This window comes from Dreissena polymorpha, chromosome 12, assembly GCF_020536995.1.
Source record: "Dreissena polymorpha isolate Duluth1 chromosome 12, UMN_Dpol_1.0, whole genome shotgun sequence".
Taxonomy (NCBI): domain Eukaryota; kingdom Metazoa; phylum Mollusca; class Bivalvia; order Myida; family Dreissenidae; genus Dreissena; species Dreissena polymorpha.
This window is the reverse complement of record NC_068366.1, coordinates 24,044,871-24,065,542: the sequence shown is the minus strand read 5'-3', so window position 1 is coordinate 24,065,542 and position 20,672 is coordinate 24,044,871. Positions and strand designations below refer to the sequence as shown.

The 20,672-nt window shown below is 32.7% G+C and overlaps 1 protein-coding gene across 1 annotated transcript; it reads left to right on the top strand.

Annotated features, from left to right (window-relative positions):
- Nucleotides 1-621: 621 nt before the first annotated feature.
- LOC127852445 (sushi, von Willebrand factor type A, EGF and pentraxin domain-containing protein 1-like) lies at nt 622-19,547 on the top strand. The gene is made up of 9 exons (XM_052386399.1): nt 622-796; nt 4,707-4,880; nt 6,060-6,233; nt 6,643-6,696; nt 7,107-7,280; nt 13,498-13,671; nt 13,865-14,038; nt 19,097-19,213; nt 19,516-19,547. The coding sequence occupies exons 1-9, from the start codon at nt 622-624 to the stop codon at nt 19,545-19,547; spliced, it is 1,248 nt and encodes a 415-aa protein (XP_052242359.1).
- The last annotated feature ends 1,125 nt before the right edge of the window (nt 19,548-20,672 follow it).

Below are 20,672 nucleotides of genomic sequence, written 5' to 3'. Positions count from 1 at the left end.
TAGAAACACATTTTTGCGGGCTGGTATTTATATTTCATGCAAACAAATTCCATAACAAATCATTCTAAATTACACTTGCTCGATAAAAGGGGAATATACATGAGTGTTAATATTATTGGTAATACTTTCCATATGCCCAATGCAAACTTACGTACTTGTACGTAATATTCCATCACGATTGGCAAAATTGAATTATAGATGGCAAAACACTGTGCTGGACAACCTAGAGTGACTGATAGAAAAGCAGTATCGGCAACTGGCCTTTAATCGTTAGCTAATTGCAACTGGCCTTTAATCTTTAGCTTTATGTTAAGCCTTAAATTTATTGTCATTGACTGTGAGTATGACATATATCGATACCAAAAAATACGTTTAACGACAAAAAACTTTTCTATTAATAGAGATATGACGTCAAATACCCATTGCAAATGTTCATTTATTTTCTAATATTTGTTATAAATAATGTTACATAAAGCAATGTTAGATATATTTAATTAACAAACGAACCATCCAAACTTAATATAATTATATTAGGAAAAATATATATATTTCCTTATTTAAAACAATTAACAATATTTATGCAGGTGGCATTTTTAACCGTTTACACTTTTTCGTTCTCATATGTTTGTAAATGTCTTTGATCTTCAGAATGTGTCCCTCGAGTATTTCCGATGCTACTGTGGATATGACTTGTACGGTCTTAAGATTCCGGAATCAGAGTGTTATCGAACTTGTTATCCAGGTGACTGGCCGTGTGGAAGACACAACGGATACTTAAGCGTCTATAGAAACGAAGGTATTATTAAACACATATACTAGCAATAGGTGATATCAATTAAACTAAAATACTAGGCATAACCGGGCCTATTTATGCCCAAATCACTCTTTTAAAGAATCCCGATGTTAAAATTGAAGCGAAACCCCCTATTCAGATATACAGACTAATCATTAAAAAAATCATGCAGTATCTAAAAACGTAATATATATTATAAATTGGAATCATTGTTAATTTATTTTAGAATAATGTATAATTGTACCTAATTAATGACGTTGCAATTTGTGTTATTTAAAGCAAATGGACAAAATCGTTTTAAATGTTATTCGATTAAATGTAATCGATTATCTGTTATACTAAACCTGTTTCTTACATACATCTTGTAAAAATTTAAAAAGCGACCAAGCACGTCATATAACTCTAGCTGACAAGCCGAGAGCTTGTACTAGCTACGTTAAAGTGGATTGAATTTTATGATTTTGAAATGAACACCTGAAGTAGGATGCACCGTGCAATATTGCAATTAATATTTGAATATTATGACTCTCGACTTATTTCGATATTATAACGTACTTTCTTTATTTACCTAGCTTTGTGTCATAAATATATACGCGGAATAGTAATGTCCATATTTTTTAAAGAAAAGGATTGTCGGACAGCGTCCTGTTGTATATGATATCATACTGTTCTGGTAAACCCCTACATTTGAAATGGTGAAACACGTTTAGTGTACAAAGATGTTTGATCTACAGCCATAATTGCTATTTAAAACTCACTAGATTAGTTGACACGCATTACAGATCATGTAGTTGCAATTAATGCATCACATTCAACGCGTTTAATAAATGAAGATAAGACGTCTGTTACATGTATCAGTGTAAATGGACACGAAATTTCAATACGAATCCTTAATGCGTACATGTTGTTTAATGTCTTCGTTTTCGACAGTATTGATACATTTTTCAAATCGTATAAATATACATTATCAGGGCATTATTGCAAATGTTTATTGTACCGAAGCATTTGATCTCAAACGCGCATATTTAAAATTGATTTTTGCGCGTATTTAAAGTATTTGCACGTTCTACTTGTTATATCTGCCAGCCGAATTCCAAAATAATCATACCACAGTAAAACTCAAACTAGTTCGATTATTTGAAGTCTATATTTATATTGTCACTGTGTTTCGTTCAGTGCTCCTGATCTCCTTTTATTGAAAACCTTCAATATCTAATTCAAATGATTTAAAACTGCAACATGTACCTTTGGTTCAAAGAGTAAGTCTTTATTTAATCAACAAATCTGTGAGGAAAAGTATTTCTTTTAAGCAATATCTTTAAATATTGATGAGTTAAACGTTACACAAGTAAGTGGGAAAAAAATTATATTAATACAGAAATATTGTTGATTTAGCCCTGCTTTAACTAACATAATTGTGATATTTTAAAAAAGGGACTTCGGATGGTTACTTTACATTGCTGATATTGTGTACACTGTACGCAAATGTTTCTCATGCAGCTTAGAGGAAAGGTGGCAAAGGGTATTGGTTATTAATTATTTTCGATTAATTGTAGTTTGATAACCCATGAGGTGGTCAGACTATACTTTACGCCTCGCTTTGTTGGAAATGAGAGAGTTCAAGTTTAATTTGAAACACAATTTATATTGAATACTGTGATTCGACGCAAACCTTATTGAATTGAGTGTACAATATTTTAAACGTAACACACACCATGTTAGGATTTCTACCAAATTAATCAAGGCAGACTAGATTTGTATCGAATGCAAGCGGGATTACCTGAACGGAGAGTTCGTCGTGGTCAACGTCATTTGTAGAGTAAGTTGAAAGAATAGTCCAATTACATAATGTTATGAATTAGTTGAATTCATATTGGCTTTGTTATTGAGCTGAAGACAGCCGTATTGGCAACAGGCCACAGGCCGAAGGACAATACGGCTGTCCGAAGCTCAATAACAAATCCAATATGAATTCAACAAATTAATGATTATTTTATTAATTTACTTCATAATATTATTCTAATTTTAGCAAGAAAAGATTAAATTTCTCTTTCGAATAACAAGTTTTTGCTATTAAATGAAGTATGATTTTTTTTTTAAATAGCAAATTGTCTGTTCTATACAACTTTTTCCCTGTTTATATTCCCATGCAAAATGCTTTGAAAATGTTATGTACACCACAATACTTTAAAATCGATATCTTATTAATTAAAAACGAAAATTGAATATTGTTGAAAAAGGTTCCATGCATTTAATTGCAGAAGAATAATAAATATTTAATTAAAATTGTAAAATGAAGGCGATATTACTGATAAGCATTTAAACTTAGTATATGACGAAAGATGCTTTGAAGACATTACATGATGCAGGAACACAATTTGACAGGTCGCGAAATTATGTAAAATTCTACCTGAATAACATTCCAGCCACACTGGATCTTCCACCATTGTGTTTAATACAACTCAGAAAGACAATAAGGATTAAAAACTTCCTTTTTGCCATTAGGAATTGCATTTTAAATGTGTAAATCCTCATTGAATTCGCATTAGTTATGCTTTCAGCGCTCATTGTAGCAATGCAATATTCAAAGTACATAAATTATGCTCAAATATTGAACCTTACTGTTGTGGTTACACTTCACAATTGTTATAGTCAATAAACGGAGCTGAATATATTAGGGGCTGAGTGCTTTAAGAAAACTGCAATATTATATCTTTTAAAGATTTAAACTTTTGCACCAAAACAAAGCATACAACTTCAAATCGCGTCCAAAATTGTCGAAATAAATTCTCATATAAGGCCGAGTTTTTCCTGGTTTCTGATTGGCTGCATCTCGTATTGGCCGACCTTTTTCCGTATTGGCCGTGTTTTTTCCATATTGACCGCCTTTTTCTCGTATAAGGCAAGTTTCTAGCTTTATTGGCGAGGCTTAACTTGTATGGGGCCCACAAATTGAACACATTATCTTCTAATATTATTAAGTTAATTAATAATTATTGGTATTTTGTCTAGTTTGGACTGTGGTTCCATTCCCAAAACTCTGAATGGAGTATACACACTTTCGTACACAAAAATTACCACGTACGGATCCCTTGCGAACGTGACATGTGATGCTGGATATGAATCGAACGTTAGACAGATTATGTGCCAGGCAAATTCTACGTGGCAAACATAAATTTTCTACACAAAAAGTTAGCACATGATATGTTTTCTAGATGGTTCCTCCTTATATTATTTTACCCTTTTCTTTGGAATATATTTTCGGCATATTGTTAAGCACAAGTGCAAAGCGTTAAAAGGTGCAGAATACTTGTTCTGCATTTTATCTACAAACCTGTGATGAAAATCGTTTCTTATAAACAATATATTCACATGTCGGTGATTTGAACATACAAAAAACAAGTTGATAAAATACAACAATATTGTGTATTAAGTACTGCTTTTACTAACTTAACTGTGTGATCTTTTAAACAAATGTGAGTTCAGGTGGTTAGTTTAACCTGTTGATATAGTGTACAGCGTACCCAAATGTATTAAGGCAGGAAGGAAGACGAATGACCGAGGTTAAGGGTTATACATCATTTTCGAATAATTGGAGTTTGATAACCCACGGGGGGGTTAAGACTGTACTTGTAGCATCGCATTGCAAGAAACGAGCGAGTTAAAGTTCATTTTGAAAAAAAAAATGTATTTTCAAGACTGTGATTGCACGCAAACCTTCTTGCATGGAGCAAAACTCTTTTTAACACAACTCAACACACATCATGGTCGGGTCGCTACCAAATGTTACTTGCGATAATGTACATGTTTCGAATGTTATTGTGATTTCGTGAAAGTAAAGAGCTTTGGTCTACAGCATTCGTTGTGTAAATTGAAGGAACAACCACTAAGTGTGTGTTTTTGTCTCTTTTAGACTGTTTTTCTTTGCCCACAATTCTGAATGGAGCATACACTCTTTTTAACACAACAAATACCACGTACGGATCGCTAGCAAGTGTGACATGTGATGCTGGATATGAATCGAACGTTAGCCAGATTATGTGTCAGCGAAATGCTTCTTGGGAAACAGCAAACTGCGTTTTAAAAGGTAACACTATATTTCATATAATACCTTCTTCAATTGTTTGCATAAGTTCGTTGAGTGTACATTGATAACACACACGATTCTTTAGAAAGTGATCTTTAATTTGTAAATTTATTTGCACAAGTTAATTACTGAATTCCAAAATTGAATATATTAAAAAATCTATGTGGACAACTAGAGTATTGCTATTTATAAACTCTCGCCCAATAAAGTGCTTATATTTCAACAAAATATATATAAATCATGCAATCACAGCAACTATTTTAAAAATGTGATTGGCAAATACGACATGGAATAAAGCAAACTGAGTTGCAAAATGATGTATTTCTTTAATATGTTTGTGACTTTTTTAATTTTCAAAAACACTCAAATTCGTTGCATAATCGTGTTTGAGTGCATTTTAGTACATATACTATGCTGTTTAAACTCATGCTTTATTGATAACGTTATGTATCATACTTAAAGCAGTTGTTTTTGAATCTTTTGACATCGTGTAAGTACATTTCTTATGCTTGTTATACCGACTGTTTTATTGTAAAGACTTTTGAATACCGACTGTTTTAGTGTAAAGACTTTTGAATACCGAGATGCTTTATTTGTCAACAAAATTATTTGACAAAAATGCATTTTAGATTTTGTACGTTGTTACATATTAACTTTATGATGCTATATTCTTAAATCTTTTTCTAAAATGAAGGGATGTAGTTGACACTTGATCTTAGCTTCATTTCATCGTTCCTCAAAAAGTTGTTCCTCTGTTGCTCTGGTCTCTTTTCTACCATTGAGTAATGAAATGGTTATTACATTTAATGCGGTTTAATTCCCTTTTATTATTGATGAATTTGAGTTGAGCAATGCTATGAGGTTAAATTTTATTTACACTTATATGTATCATGAATATTGCTGGGCCAAGTGTGAGATTGAGCGCTTTAAAACCGGTTTAATCCCCCAATGCTTTGCATTGACCGTTCCAATGCGGTGACCCCAGCTTTATTCTTATATGTGTTTATGTTGTTTTGTATTGTGCTGTTTTGTACTGTTTTGGCAATCGGTCACTTGCCTTAAATAAAGGACCAACTAATTGTATATAATGAGAATGCAATACTGCTCCAGCAGCTGGAGTTTCACTTCGTAATAGTGAAAGAGCGGTCTACTTCACCGTGAATGTTTCGTCTCTTTTAGACTGTGGCCCCATTCCCAGAACTTTCAAAGGAATGTTCACTCTTTTAAACGCTTCAAAAACCACGTACGGATCGCTAGCAAATGTAACATGTGACGCCGGATATGAATCGAATGTTAGACACATAAAGTGTCAGGAAAATATGACTTGGGAACCAGCATTTTGCAGCCCAAAAGGTAATTATATACTATTATTACCTAATGCTTCCTTCTAAAATTCTGTCCATCATTCGCATTTATTGTGTCGGTCGGAATAATGGTAAGCATAACTATAAACGTTTAAAGATATATATATATATATATATATATATATATATATATATATATATATATATATATATATATATATAACTAAGAATGCACAGCAACATCGGGAATTATTTGCAATAATTATCTAAATTAAATTAGACTAAAATATTATTTATTTATATAATGGGCTTCGGGTAAACGATGTAAATTTCTTAGACCTAATATCACATGAAAGACAACACTTACGAAGACCTGCGTGCTATATTAATACAATATTATAAGAACAACGATGTTTGACATGCTTACAACGTGTAATTGTTTAATTCTAATCAACCAGATAGTAGGCCGTTTGGAGGTGCAGGACTACTCTCTAGCGCCAATAGTATCGAAGGTATTAACACATATACTAGCAATAGGTGATATCAATTAAACTTATATACTAAGCATAACCGAGCCTATTTTTACCTACATCACTCTTTTAAAGAATCCCGATCTTAAAATTGAAGCGAAACCCCCACTTAAGATATACTGACTAAATATTTTTAAAAAAAGCATGCAGTATCTCAATACATTATATACATTACAAATTAGAATCACTGTTAATTTGATTAAGATAAATGTATAATTGTACTTATAAATGAACCTGCAATTTTTGTTATTTAAAAAAAAAGGACAATATCGTTTAAAATATTATTCGATTACATTTAATCGATTGCCTGTTAGACTCAACCTGTTTCTTACATCTGTCTTGTAAGTTGAAAAAGCGACCAAGCACATCATATGCATTTTTGTCTATGTTAGGTTGTGTGTTACCCCCTAAAACTCTGAATGGATTGTACACTCTTCTGAACACAAAGAACACCTCGTACGGATCGCTGGCAAAAGTGACATGTAATGCTGGATATGAGTCAAATGTAAGCCAGATTATGTGCCAAGCAAATGCTACGTGGCAAACAGCAATTTGCAACCCAAAAGGTTAGTTCATAACAAAATATGGATGTTTCCTACTTAAAGTATTTTACTCAGGTCGTTGATATTGTTTGGCATATTAGTAAGCACAAGTGCAAGCGTAAAAAGATGGAAAATACTTTTTTAATCCACAAACATTTGATGACAATTGTTTCTAATAAGCAATATATTCACATGTTGGTGATTTAAACGTACAAAAAAGTTCATACAATACAACAATGTTGTGTTCTTTGCACTGCTTTTACAAACATAATGTTGTGATCTTTTAAACAAATGTGATTTCCGACGGTTAGTTTAACCTGCTGATATTGTGCACATGGCACCGAAATATATTAAGGCAGCTGGGAAGAAAGGTTGGCAGAGATAAAAGAAACGAGCGAGTTAAAGCTCATTTTGAAAAAAAAAGGTTTCTTGAAGTCTGTGCTTCCACGCAAATCTTATTGAATGGAGCGAGACTCTTTTAAACACAACGCACACCATGTTAGGGTCGCTACCAAATGTAACTTGCAATACTTAACATGTTTCGAATGTTATTGAGATTTCGTGAAAGTAAAGAGCTCCGTGATCTTCAGCATTTGTAGTGTAAATTAAAAGAGCAGTCCAACTAGTGTTGTTGTTTTTTTTCTTTTTCAGACTGTGGTTCCGTTCCCACAATTCTACATGGAGTATACACTCTTTCGTACACAACAAGCACCACGTACGGATCGCAAGCAAATGTGACATGTAATGCTGGATATGAATCGAACGTTAGTCAGATTATGTGTCAGGCAAATGCGATTTGGGAGACAGCATACTGCGTTTTAAGAGGTAAACATATATAACAGTTAATACATTCCTCAATTTTTTACATACGTTTGTGAAGTTAACATTGATAACACACACATTTCTAAAGAAAGCGATGTTTCTTTTGGGTATTTATTTACTGCAGTTACAAATTACCGAATGAAAAAATTGAAAAAATGTAAATATTGAAGATCGATTTGGACAATAAGAGTATTGATATTTATCAACTCTCGTTCAATTTAGTGCTTAACGTTCATCAACATATATACAAATCATGCAATCAAAGCAACTATTTTAACATGTAATTGGCAAATACTGCTTGGTATAAAGCAAACTGAGTTGCTTAAGAATAATATGTATTTCTTAAATATGTGTGTGCCTTTTTCAATTCTTCAAAAAAAACTAACATTCTGTGCAAAATCCTGTTTGATTGCATTACACTACATATACTACGCAGTATAAAGGAATGTTGTATTGATAACGTTATGTATGACACTTAAAGCAGTTTTGAATAGTTTGACATCTTGTTAAGTACATTTCCAATGCGTGTTATACTGATTGTTTTAGTGTAAAGACTTTTGAATACCGAGAGATGCTTTATTTGTAAAAATATATATTTCACAAAAAATGCATTTAAGATTTTGTAGGTTGTGTTATTTAAAGAAACTGAATTTATTTATTTAGCCTTTATTTATTTTTGTTTGATACAGTAGATACTAAAGTAATTTAATCTTACTCATCGAGCGAAGTATTAATTAAGATCAAATAATAAATCAAAAACAGTATGTATACATTTGTGTCCGAAAAATTATTGCTTTGTTAGGTTTGTTTTAATCATGAACGAAATAGTTCTCGAGTGTTATCAGGTTACAATTACTGGATCCTGGTTTGTATTACGACGTAAGTCGACGAGGTTGATCTCGGCTAGTTGCGATTTAGGCCGATAAGTTACACTTGTATTACATTCTTCGAATAATAGGTGATTATTTTTAAAATCGCTTGTTAATTTAGCAATAGCAGTTTGTCGGTAAAAACCCCAATTTTACCGGTATTGACCTTTATCAACAGTATTCGCGACATATTTGTTTTAGTAAAGTAGGTTTTTAACATGAATTAACATTATGCATTGAAAAAGTTATGTACACCACAATACCTTTAATGAGATATCTTATTAATTTAAAACGAAAATTGAATATTGATGAAAGAGGTTCCATGCATTAAATTGCAGAAGAATAATTAATATTTAATTCATATTGTAAAATGAAGGCGATATTACTGATAAGCATAGGAACGATTGCATTTAAACTTAGTATATGACGAAAGATACTTTGAAGACATTACATGATGCAGTAACACAATTAGACAGGTCGCGAAATTATGTAAAATTCTACCTGAATAACATTCCAGCCACACTGGATCCACCACCATTGTGTTTAATACAACAAAAAAAGACAATAAGGATTGAAAACTTCCTTATTGCCATTAGGAATTGCATTTTAAATGTGTGAATCCTCATTGTTTTCTTATTAGTTATGCTTTCAGCGCTCATTGTAGCATGAAAATATTCAAAGTTGTTATTTATGTACATAAATTATGCTCAAATATTGAACCTTACTGTTGTGGTTACACTTCACAATTGTTATAGTCGATAAACGGAGCTGAATAAATTAGGGGCTGAGTGCTTTAAAAAAACTGCAATATTATATCTTTTAAAGATTTAAACTTTTGCACCAAAACAAAGCATACAACTTCAAATGGCGTCCAAAATTGTCGAAATAGATTCTCATATAAGGCCGAGTTTTTCCTGGTTTCTGATTGGCTTCATCTCGTATTGGCCGACTTTTTTCCGTTTTGGCAGTGTTTTTTCCATATTTGCCGCCTTTTTCTCGTATAAGGCAAGTTTCTAGCTTTATTGGCGAGGCTTAACTTGTATGGGGCCAACAAATTGAACATATTCTCGTCTAATATTATAAAGTTAATTAATAATTATTGGTATTTTGTCTCGTTTGGACTGTGGTTCCATTCCCACAATTTTGAATGGAGTATACACACTTTTATACACAAAAATTACCACGTACGGATCCCTTGCGAACGTGACATGTGATGCTGGATATGAATCGAACGTTAGACAGATTATGTGCCAGGCAAATTCTACGTGACAAACAGAAATTTGCTACACAAAAAGTTAGCACATGATATGTTTTCTAGATGGTTTCTCCTTATATTATTTTACTCTTTTCTTTGGAATATATTTTCGGCATATTGTTAAGCACAAGTACAAAGCGTTAAAAGGTGCAAAATACTTGGTCTGCATTTTATCCACAAACCTGTGATGAAAATCGTTTCTTATAAACAATATATTCACATGTCTGTGATTTGAACATACAAAAAGCAAGTTGATAAAATCCAACAATATTGCGTATTAAGTACTGCTTTTACCAACATAACTGTGTGATCTTTTAAACAAATGTGAGTTCCGATGGTTAGTTTAACCTGTTGATATAGTGTACAGTGTACCCAAATGTATTAAGGCAGCTAGGAAGACGAATGACCGATGTTAAGGGTTATACATCATTTTCGAATAATTGGAGTTTGATAACCAACGGGGGGTTAAGACTGTATTTGTAGCATCGCATTGCAAGAAACGAGCGAGTTAAAGTTCATTTTGAAAAAAATGTATTTTGAAGACTGTGATTCCACGCAAACCTTCTTGCATGGAGCAAAACTCTTTTTAAAACAACTCAACACACACCATGGTCGGGTCGCTACCAAATGTAACTTGCGATAATGTACATGTTTCGAATGTTATTCAGATTTCGTGAAAGTAAAGAGCTTTGGTCTACAGCATTCGTTGTGTAAATTGAAGGAACAACCACTAAGTTTGTGTTTTTGTCCCTTTTAGACTGTTTTTCTTTTCCCACAATTCTGAATGGAGCATACACTCTTTTTAACACAACAAATACCACGTACGGATCGGTTGCAAATGTGACATGTGATGCTGGATATGAATCGAACGTTAGCCAGATTATGTGTCAGCGAAATGCTTCTTGGGAAACAGCAAACTGCGTTTTAAAAGGTAACACTATATTTCATATAACACCTTCTTCAATTGTTTGCATAAGTTCGTTGAGTATACATTGACAACACACACGATTCTTTAGAAAGTGATCTTTATTTTTTAAATTTATTTTCACAAGTTAATGCAGTAATAAATTACTGAATTCCAAAATTGAATATATTAAAAAATCTATGTGGACAATTAGAGTATTGCTATTTATAAACTCTCGTCCAATAAAGTGCTTATATTTCAACAACATATATATAAATCATGCAATCACAGCAACTATTTTAAAAATGTGATTGGCAAATACGACATGGGATAAAGCAAACTGAGTTACAAAAGAATAATATGTATTTCTTTATATGTTTGTGACTTTTTTAATTTTCAAAAACACTCAAATTCGTTGCATAATCGTGTTTGAGTGCATTTTAGTACATATACTATGCTGTTTAAACTCATGCTTTATTGATAACGTTATGTATGATACTTAAAGCAGTTGTTTTTGAATCTTTTGACATCTTGTAAGTACATTTCTAATGCGTGTTATACCGACTGTTTTAGTGTACAGACTTTTGAATACCGATATGCTTTATTTGTAAACATAATTATTTGACAAAAATGCATTTTAGATTTTGTACGTTGTTACATATTAACTTTATGATGCTATATTCTTAAATCTTTTTCGTAAATGAAGGGATGTAGTTGACACTTGATCTTAGTTTCATTTCATCGTTCCTCAAAAAGTTGTTACTCTGTTGCTCTGGTCTCTTTCCTACCATTGAGTAATGAAATGGTTATTACATTTAATGTGGTTTAATTCCCTTTTATTATTGATGAATTTGAGTTGCAATGCTATGAGGTTAAATTTTATTTACACTTATATGTATCATGAATATTGCTGGGCCAATTGTGAGATTGAGCGCTCTAAAACCGGTTTAAACCCTAAATGCTTTGCATTGACCGTTCCAATGCGGTGACCCCAGCTTTATTCTTATATGTGTTTATAATGTTTTGTATTGTGCTGTTTTGTACTGTTTTGGCAATCGGTCACTTGCCTTAAATAAAGGACCAACTAATTGTATATAATGAGAATGCAATACTGCTCCAGCAGCTGAAGTTTCACTTCGTTATAGTGAAAGAGCGGTCTACTTCACCGTGAATGTTTCGTCTCTTTCAGACTGTGGCCCCATTCCCAGAACTTTCAAAGGAATGTTCACTCTTTTAAACGCTTCAAACACCACGTACGGATCGCTAGCAAATGTAACATGTGACGCCGGATATGAATCGAATGTTAGACACATTAAATGTCAGGAAAATATGACGTGGGAACCAGCATTTTGCAGCCCAAAAGGTAATTATATACTATTATTACCTAATGCTTCCTTCTAAAATTCCTTTTCATCATTCGCATTTATTGTGTCGGTCGGAATAATGATAAGCATAACTATAAACGTTTGAAGATATATATATATATATATATATATATATATATATATATATATATATATATATATATATACATTACGAGCGCACAGCGACCAAGCACATCATATGATTTTTATCTATGTTAGGCTGTGAGTTCCCCCCTAAAATTCTGAATGGATTGTACACTCTTCTGAACACAAAGAACACCTCGTACGGATCGCTGGCAAAAGTGACATGTAATGCTGGATATGAGTCAAATGTAAGCCAGATTATGTGCCAAGCAAATGCTACGTGGCAAACAGCAATTTGCAACCCAAAAGGTTAGTTCGTAACAAAATATGGATGGTTCCTACTTAAAGTATTTTACTCAGGTCGTTGATATTGTTTTGCATATTAGTAAGCACAAGTGCAAGCGTAAAAAGATGGAAAATACTTTTTTTCTGTATTTAATCCACAAACATTTGATGACAATCATTTCTTATAAGCAATATATTCACATGTTGGTGATTTTAACGTACAAAACAATTGATACAATACAACAATGTTGTGTTCTTTGCACTGCTTTTACATACATAATGTTGTGATCTTTTAAACAAATGTGATTTCCGACGGTTAGTTTAACCTGCTGATATTGTGCACATTGTACCGAAATATATTAAGGCAGCTGGGAAGAAAGGTTGGCAGAGATTAAAGAAACGAGCGAGTTAAAGCTCATTTTGAAAAAAAAGTTTCTTGAAGTCTGTGCTTCCACGCAAATCGTATTGAATGGAGCAAGACTCTTTTAAACACAACGCACACCATGTTAGGGTCGTTACCAAATGTAACTTGCAATACTTAACATGTTTCGAATGTTATTGAGATTTCGTGAAAGTAAAGAGCTCCGTGATCTTCAGCATTTGTAGTGTAAATTGAAAGAGCAGTCCTACTAGTGTTGTTGTTTTTTTTCTTTTTCAGACTGTGGTTCCATTCCCACAATTCTACATGGAGTATACACTCTTTCGTACACAACAAGCACCACGTACGGATCGCAAGCAAATGTGACATGTAATGCTGGATATGAATCGAACGTTAATCAGATTATGTGTCAGGCAAATGCGATTTGGGAGACAGCAAACTGCGTTTTAAGAGGTAAACATATATCACAGTTAAGACCTTCCTCATTTTTTTACATACGTTTGTGAAGTTAACATTGATAACACACACATTTCTAAAGAAAGCGATGTTTCTTTTGGGAATTTATTTACTGCTCCAGCAGCTGGAGTTTCACTTCGTTATAGTGAAAGAGCGGTCTACTTCACCGTGAATGTTTCGTTTCTTTTAGACTGTGGCCCCATTCCTAGAACTTTCAAAGGAATGTTCACTCTTTTAAACGCTTCAAACACCACGTACGGATCGCTAGCAAATGTAACATGTGACGCCGGATATGAATCTAATGTTAGACACATAAAGTGTCAGGAAAATAGGACGTGGGAACCAGCATTTTGCAGCCCAAAAGGTAATTATATACTATTATTACATAATGCTTCCTTCTAAAATTCTGTCCATCATTCGCATTTATTGTGTCGGTCGGAATAATGATAAGCATAACTATAAACGTTCGAAGATTTATTTATATTATATATATACATTAAGAGTGCACAGCAACGTCGGGAATTATTTGGAATAATTATCTTAATTAAATAAGACTAAAATATTATTTATTTATATAATGGGCTTCGGGTAAACGATGTAAATTTCTTAGACCTAATATCACATGAAAGACCACAATTACGAAGACCTGTGTGTTTATTAATACAATATTATAAGAACAACGATGTTTGACATGCGTACAACGTGTTATTGTTTAATTCTAGTCTATTATCACAATAAATACATTAAAGTAAGTTATAAATTGATATACAATTATAAAACAGACAAACGAACATAACATGAACATCTCATACATGTACATAACATAAGGTAGCGTCGGCATATAACAATACAAAAAAACTAACGACCGACTTACCTCTTTAGATTCATAAATATGCAAAGATATGTTAGAACACACATATTATATACAGTGATTTCGGGATTGCTTTGGATTAAGTAATAAATCGGATAAATAGAAATTTGATGCACAGTTTTAATTGTTAGAAGGTAATTGTACATTACAGACCGTACAATTACACAAAAACGCTTGCTTGATAAATTTAATGTGATTTAAACCACGATTTGAAATTACGCAAAACTGGAAACTGTTTAAAAAGTGTGTTGTGTTGTATGTTACATAATAGTTCGAAGCATTTGTCTAATACGATTCTATATACATATGCAAATTAAGCGTTCACATATTCATGAAAATATGTGTTACAGCATTCCAAAAACCCACATTTAGGGTTAGCTGCTCTCTATATGTCATTGCCTCGACTACCATCTGCTACCATTTTGATGATAAATGTCGCAATAATCAATTCGTATATTGATGGACGCAACTGCACCACTGTTACTATATGTAACTATATGTTACTGATATAATATAGTCGTTTTCGGTAATCTTAGGCGTCTCACAGTTTGGAATGTTTGTTTTCTGCGTAATATTTATATATATTAATTGACAGTTTCGTGTTTCATTCCTTTCATCGAACAAAGTGATGATTAACTTTTAATAAAAACGACAATATTTTTCATCAATTATTATCTGCAATCTGAATTTCCGAACATTATCCACGTTCACAAAAGTCATTAAAATAATAACATATGTCTGATACTAGCTGTAATAGTTCCTGGCACGGTTGTGTTATCGACTTGATGTAAGTTATAAACAGAGATGGTATGCTTCCAAAATTTGACCTTTTACCAAAGTATCCAACTACATATCGAATATTATTTTCTACCAGAAGTCTGTTATACCAACATATACTAAATGGTTAAACATATTTCTTGAGTCTGTTTGTCTCAAAACACTTCTGTTATTTGGTTTATTGAGGTTTTGTAATCAAGCAAAAGATTTTCGTTCATCGTCAAAAAAACCAAAGCATAAGTAATTAAAGATAAAAGAAGTCTGCCGTAATCCAAAAAAAAGAACACTTATAATTTTAATATATTATTCAATATAAAAATATTTCAAGATTTTTCAAATATGTAAATATAAGGTTATTATAAGTGTTTTACACCATTTAAATATATATTTAATGCTCAGAAGTGCGTAACCTAACGAGGCAATGAAATTGTTAAAAATGATGTTTTTGTATCGTTTAAAGTTGCATTCAGAGAGCTCTTAGTTTAATAGTGAAGATATGATTGTATTATTATAAGTCGATCAGTATAGGACCAGTAAAGAATTACATTATTATGTGATTTCGATATAATGTATAAAAGCCTATTGAGTGCACACTTATACCGGTAAACATCGTACAGGTATATTGATATCACAGTCGAACACGCAAATCAGATTATCCATCCTTCTTTTCGATATTTCCGCAAATGGCTCAACAGGCGATATCGGCGCAAGTCCAGCACAGATCAGTTTCATCTATTTGCGAGATCCAAGCAGCACCATTAAGATATAACTTAAGGGTCATTTATGTAATTATAAATGCATAAGCGTAGTTTTGCCGTCTTAAACACTTACTAACCCACCTTTATGGTTTTGCGTAAAGTGTAACATAATTTTTAAATTGTTAAAATAATGCATTGTTTTATGTTCTTATTTTCAACTGCATGTTTTTTTCAAATGCGAAACGCATAGCCGAATTTCGTCTATGTTAATTCAAAATACTCTACCTACAAAAAAAAATTCGATACACTCATGTACATTTTTTTTCCTGATTAAAAGCAGGCTAAAAGTATGCTTCATTTACAATCTCGCATCATCCTTGTGAAAAGCGTGGCCTTAAATACTTTATTACTGAACACCAAATTATTAGCGCACAGAACGTTAATTCTTTACTCTTGGTTATACAATGTGTAGTGCATTTTAATAAAATATTGTGAATCTTTCTCTAAATTAAACCCAATCATTAATGTTGGTTATAGTGCTACAATGGTTGATATAGGTCATGTTACAAGGTCAGGGATTGCATACACCCTCATGTGAAAGGCGTTTAGGTGGCTGCATTAGCCTTGATCAAGTCAAATTCTAACACGGGATATTATCAAGTGTGGCTCGCGAAATTATGTAAAACTTTTAACGTTTGATGTTGGTAAAGTACGGTTATTATTTGGCGCACTTTCCAAACGCGATACATTTACGTTATATCGAATCATTGATGCATAACACGTTCTTGTTATCAGACTTCCCAATTTGAAAGACACAGCTTAAACTTTAACGGGTCCGTTTGCCACGCGGTTCGCGGGATCCAAGGATCGCGATTACAATATAACTTGTCAGGACATTTATGCCGTTATATATGCATAAGTTTGTCAAGTTCTATCAGGGGCATCTTGACCGCTGCTTCCTCTATGGTAACGTGCTGAGACCGAAAAGAGAAATATAAAAATACATAGTATTCAGCTAATGGTCTTTTTGCCGAAGGTAAGGGTCAGATAAAACTAGTTACATATTCTTTATTCAAGCCGAAAAGGAAGTGGGCTTTGCGTAATTATCAATAAGTTAAATGGAACAAAGTGAACCACATGTAAATTAGCATCATTGTGTAAGTTGTACATTAAAACTATTTATTGCAGTATATACTTTCTAATTTGTCATTAATGATTACAGGAATACTACATATCAATGAAAATTATTGTGCACTTAGGTTGGATTTATTTCTACAAAGATTATTAAATGATAACACACTTCTTTTGCGGCTGAATAAGAAAATAAATCAGATTGCTGTCATTGGGCGTAGCACTAGTCATGTTAAAGATCATTGCCCTTTTGTAGATACCATCGGAACGACCCTATGCGTCTGCCAAGGGTTATTTTTGCCGGATATGCCTTTGCCCTGCACGAACAAGAAAACACATTTTTGCTGTTAAAACATTAAACGAAAGCACGCTATTACGATTTGCAAATAGATCTTTGAATCGAAAATTATTAAGGTTTCTCGATAAAGATTTTCAGAAAACAAGAGTCACCGGGCCGCTGCTCCCAGTACAGTTCCGTCTTTATGTATAAAAGAAAAGCATTGTTTTAAGTGAACCATCAACATTTTGTAAACATGAACACAACATTTAACTGCACAAGGAGATAATTGTTATAAGTACAATAATTCAGATTCCGCTCGAAAGATACTGGATGTATGAAAAACACTTCCTGAACAAAACTGATGCCAATTACCAAATGTATTACACTCATATGATGCATCATACGTGTATGATCACCAATACAATTTAATGTACACATATGTATTGGTTGAAAAATACATTATAATAGTCATGTGCGTAACAAAAAGTAATCAAACCTATCATGGGCAAGACGACAAGCATCTTCGATGCTTATTTTAGTTCTCTTCCATGCTGAAATGACGAGACAAAAATGCAATATGGATTGTTAAGGATGCTATAATAAATCTTAACCATTTATATCAATGCGGGGGATCACGTGGTCAGATTTGAGAAAAAAAAATGGCCGCCGATGAGTGAGGAGATAACTCATTGAATATTTTGCAATTTCCTGAACCGTCAATTGACATTGAACACAGACTAACAATAATATCACTGTTTTCACACTAATTAGTACTGTTTTAGTATCAGTTGTTCATCTGGACGCATTTTGGTTGAACAAAAAATGGATAACTCGATTGCTCATGGCGTTATTTTTTAAGTTAAAGTTGAGTTTCGATTGGTTTTGACGATTGATATTGAGCGCGCACATGGCCCTTATACATGAACAATTTCTTGAACAACTTGATATTGAGCAAGCATATGTCAAGGAATACCGTTTTCTCCACCCAATAAGTCTAAAGCAACCTCGAATTGGCATGATGTGGTACATGTAGCGATACATATCTAATGTTAAGGCACTGTAAATGTTAGTTTCGTATACGAAATTGGCTATCTGGATCATTAAAATTTTATTTTCAATAGGAATTTAAGTGCGTGTTCAATTTATTACTAAATAAAATAAATACATTTTGAACGTTGAGATCTTTATTTTTGTTGCACGTTGTTCTTTTTAAATTTAAACAAACATTTTATGCTGTATTTACGTTGTTACAATTGTTGAGATAAGTCACTATGGATCTGTGACAGCAACCGCAGAAACAACAGCGACAATACGTTCTACTGTAATAACAACTTAAACACAATCAAGAAAAACAGCAGCAAAAATGTCTACTATTGTTCGTTAGTTTAAACATAAATGTTGAATATGTGCAACACTCTCGAGTCCGTTTCCTGGGACTCAAACCAGTACTTGGTGTCTCTCGGTCGCTAGGCGGACAACATATCAAATACCCCAAGGCAACCTGTTATACAACTACTATTGTTATATAAAAGTACTACTTCTTTTATTATTGCTAATACTACTACTTCTATCTATATTTAATTCGATTTTATGATATGAACCCAAATGGTTTGGAAAGATTTTTATTATTGGCACATCAATTACGTTTTACCATGAATTCCATAGCCGATGAAAATAAAGAGCAATCGTCGACAATTATATGGATTCCAACTACGTTAGGGTTATGTCTGCTAATAGTTGGCTCCACCACCACTGCTTGTTTGTGTCTCCGAAGGAAGAAAAGTAAGAACATAAATAAATGTACTATATTCTATGTTCTGATATTTTGTCAACAATAAGGGGTTTAACTTGTTTTTTTATTTAATTGAATCACGCATGGACAATTCTTAATTATGTTGCTCTTGTATAGTATAACCATTGCGATGGTAAATTAACATGATATGAACTTTATACGTCATTTTATTGTTTCTAATTTGAATCGCGATTCTATAATATTTCGATAGCAGAATTTTTATTTAAAATGACAATCACAATTAATATAAAAATAATCTAACTTGGTAAATATATTTATATTTCAAATACAGAGAAGAGGGCCCAAGAAGACATTGAACAGTAAGTACGTTTCGAACACATTACTTTATGTACCAATTTAGAGTTTTAAAAGTATAAAATAACTAAAGTGTGAATAAAAATTGGTAAAATTTGTATTGAGATTTCCGTTATCGATAATATTTTGTAGTTGCAATATATATTGTTAACGGCGTTATTTAATGTTTAGGAATGAACTAATACCATCGGAAATTCCACTAGGTGAGTTCGTGATATCATTCAAATACCAAGTCATATTAAGTACACAGTAAGCCATACGTCATTTATAACATTATATATGCTTCTATTTTGTGCAAATGGATGTTTACGCAATTGGTTCGCTTAATAAACCTTTCACATAATTGTATTCACACTGTTAGTGACAAACAGATTTGTGTAATTCCTATGTTATGTTTAACCCATAACAATCATTTATTGACAACTGTGATATTTTGTATTTGCAGACAGCGACAGTGGTCATTATGATGTCATTGACGACTTTATCGTTCCGTATGCAGTCGTCCCTTTGGACAATACAGAGCTTGAGGCGACACAAATGTTCACATCTCTCCAGGTTTGTTGTACGATTTAAATTGATGCTTTTAGTTGACGCAGATATATTTAATGTACCTCTTACATTAAATTGTATTATTTTATCATACAGTTTTTGATCTGCTAATTGTCAACAATAACTTAAATAAATACAAGCAAAGGTATTTCTGATTGTGTTTGGATTGCCTAACGTATATGTTAACTATAACAATTTCATGCCAATTAATTGGCAGCCTAAATAGGTATGTAAATAAATAATCTCAACAGCCGATGAATTGACAACAGTTTGACAGACAACGCTTATTAACATGCAAACATACAATTCTAAAAGTAGTTGATTTTTTACTGCTAATTTTGCGATCGGAATGCCTTGAAAACTTCTGAACCCAAATGGTCTCCATTTTTCGGTCCAAGGCAGTCCGAAGCAGTGTAATAAATTATTATCATTTTAGGCTTTATGCTTTTTGTTTTGTTATCTTACTGCCTTGTGTTGAAATGATAATTGGTAGCTTGCTGTAGACTGGCGTATGTTCGAAAGGCTCTCTTTTCTAGTGATATCTAAAGAGTTTCATTATTCTTTTATTTTCTTTAAATAAAGCCA

Bases quoted from the DNA above. Each gene is read 5' to 3' on its own strand.
- LOC127852445 (XM_052386399.1), top strand. From the start codon at position 622: ATGTTTGTAAATGTCTTTGATCTTCAGAATGTGTCCCTCGAGTATTTC. The intron at 6,697-7,106 runs GTATTAACACAT...TGTCTATGTTAG, and splicing joins TAGCGCCAATAGTATCGAAG to GTTGTGTGTTACCCCCTAAA. The intron at 19,214-19,515 runs GTAAGAACATAA...TTTCAAATACAG, and splicing joins GTGTCTCCGAAGGAAGAAAA to AGAAGAGGGCCCAAGAAGAC.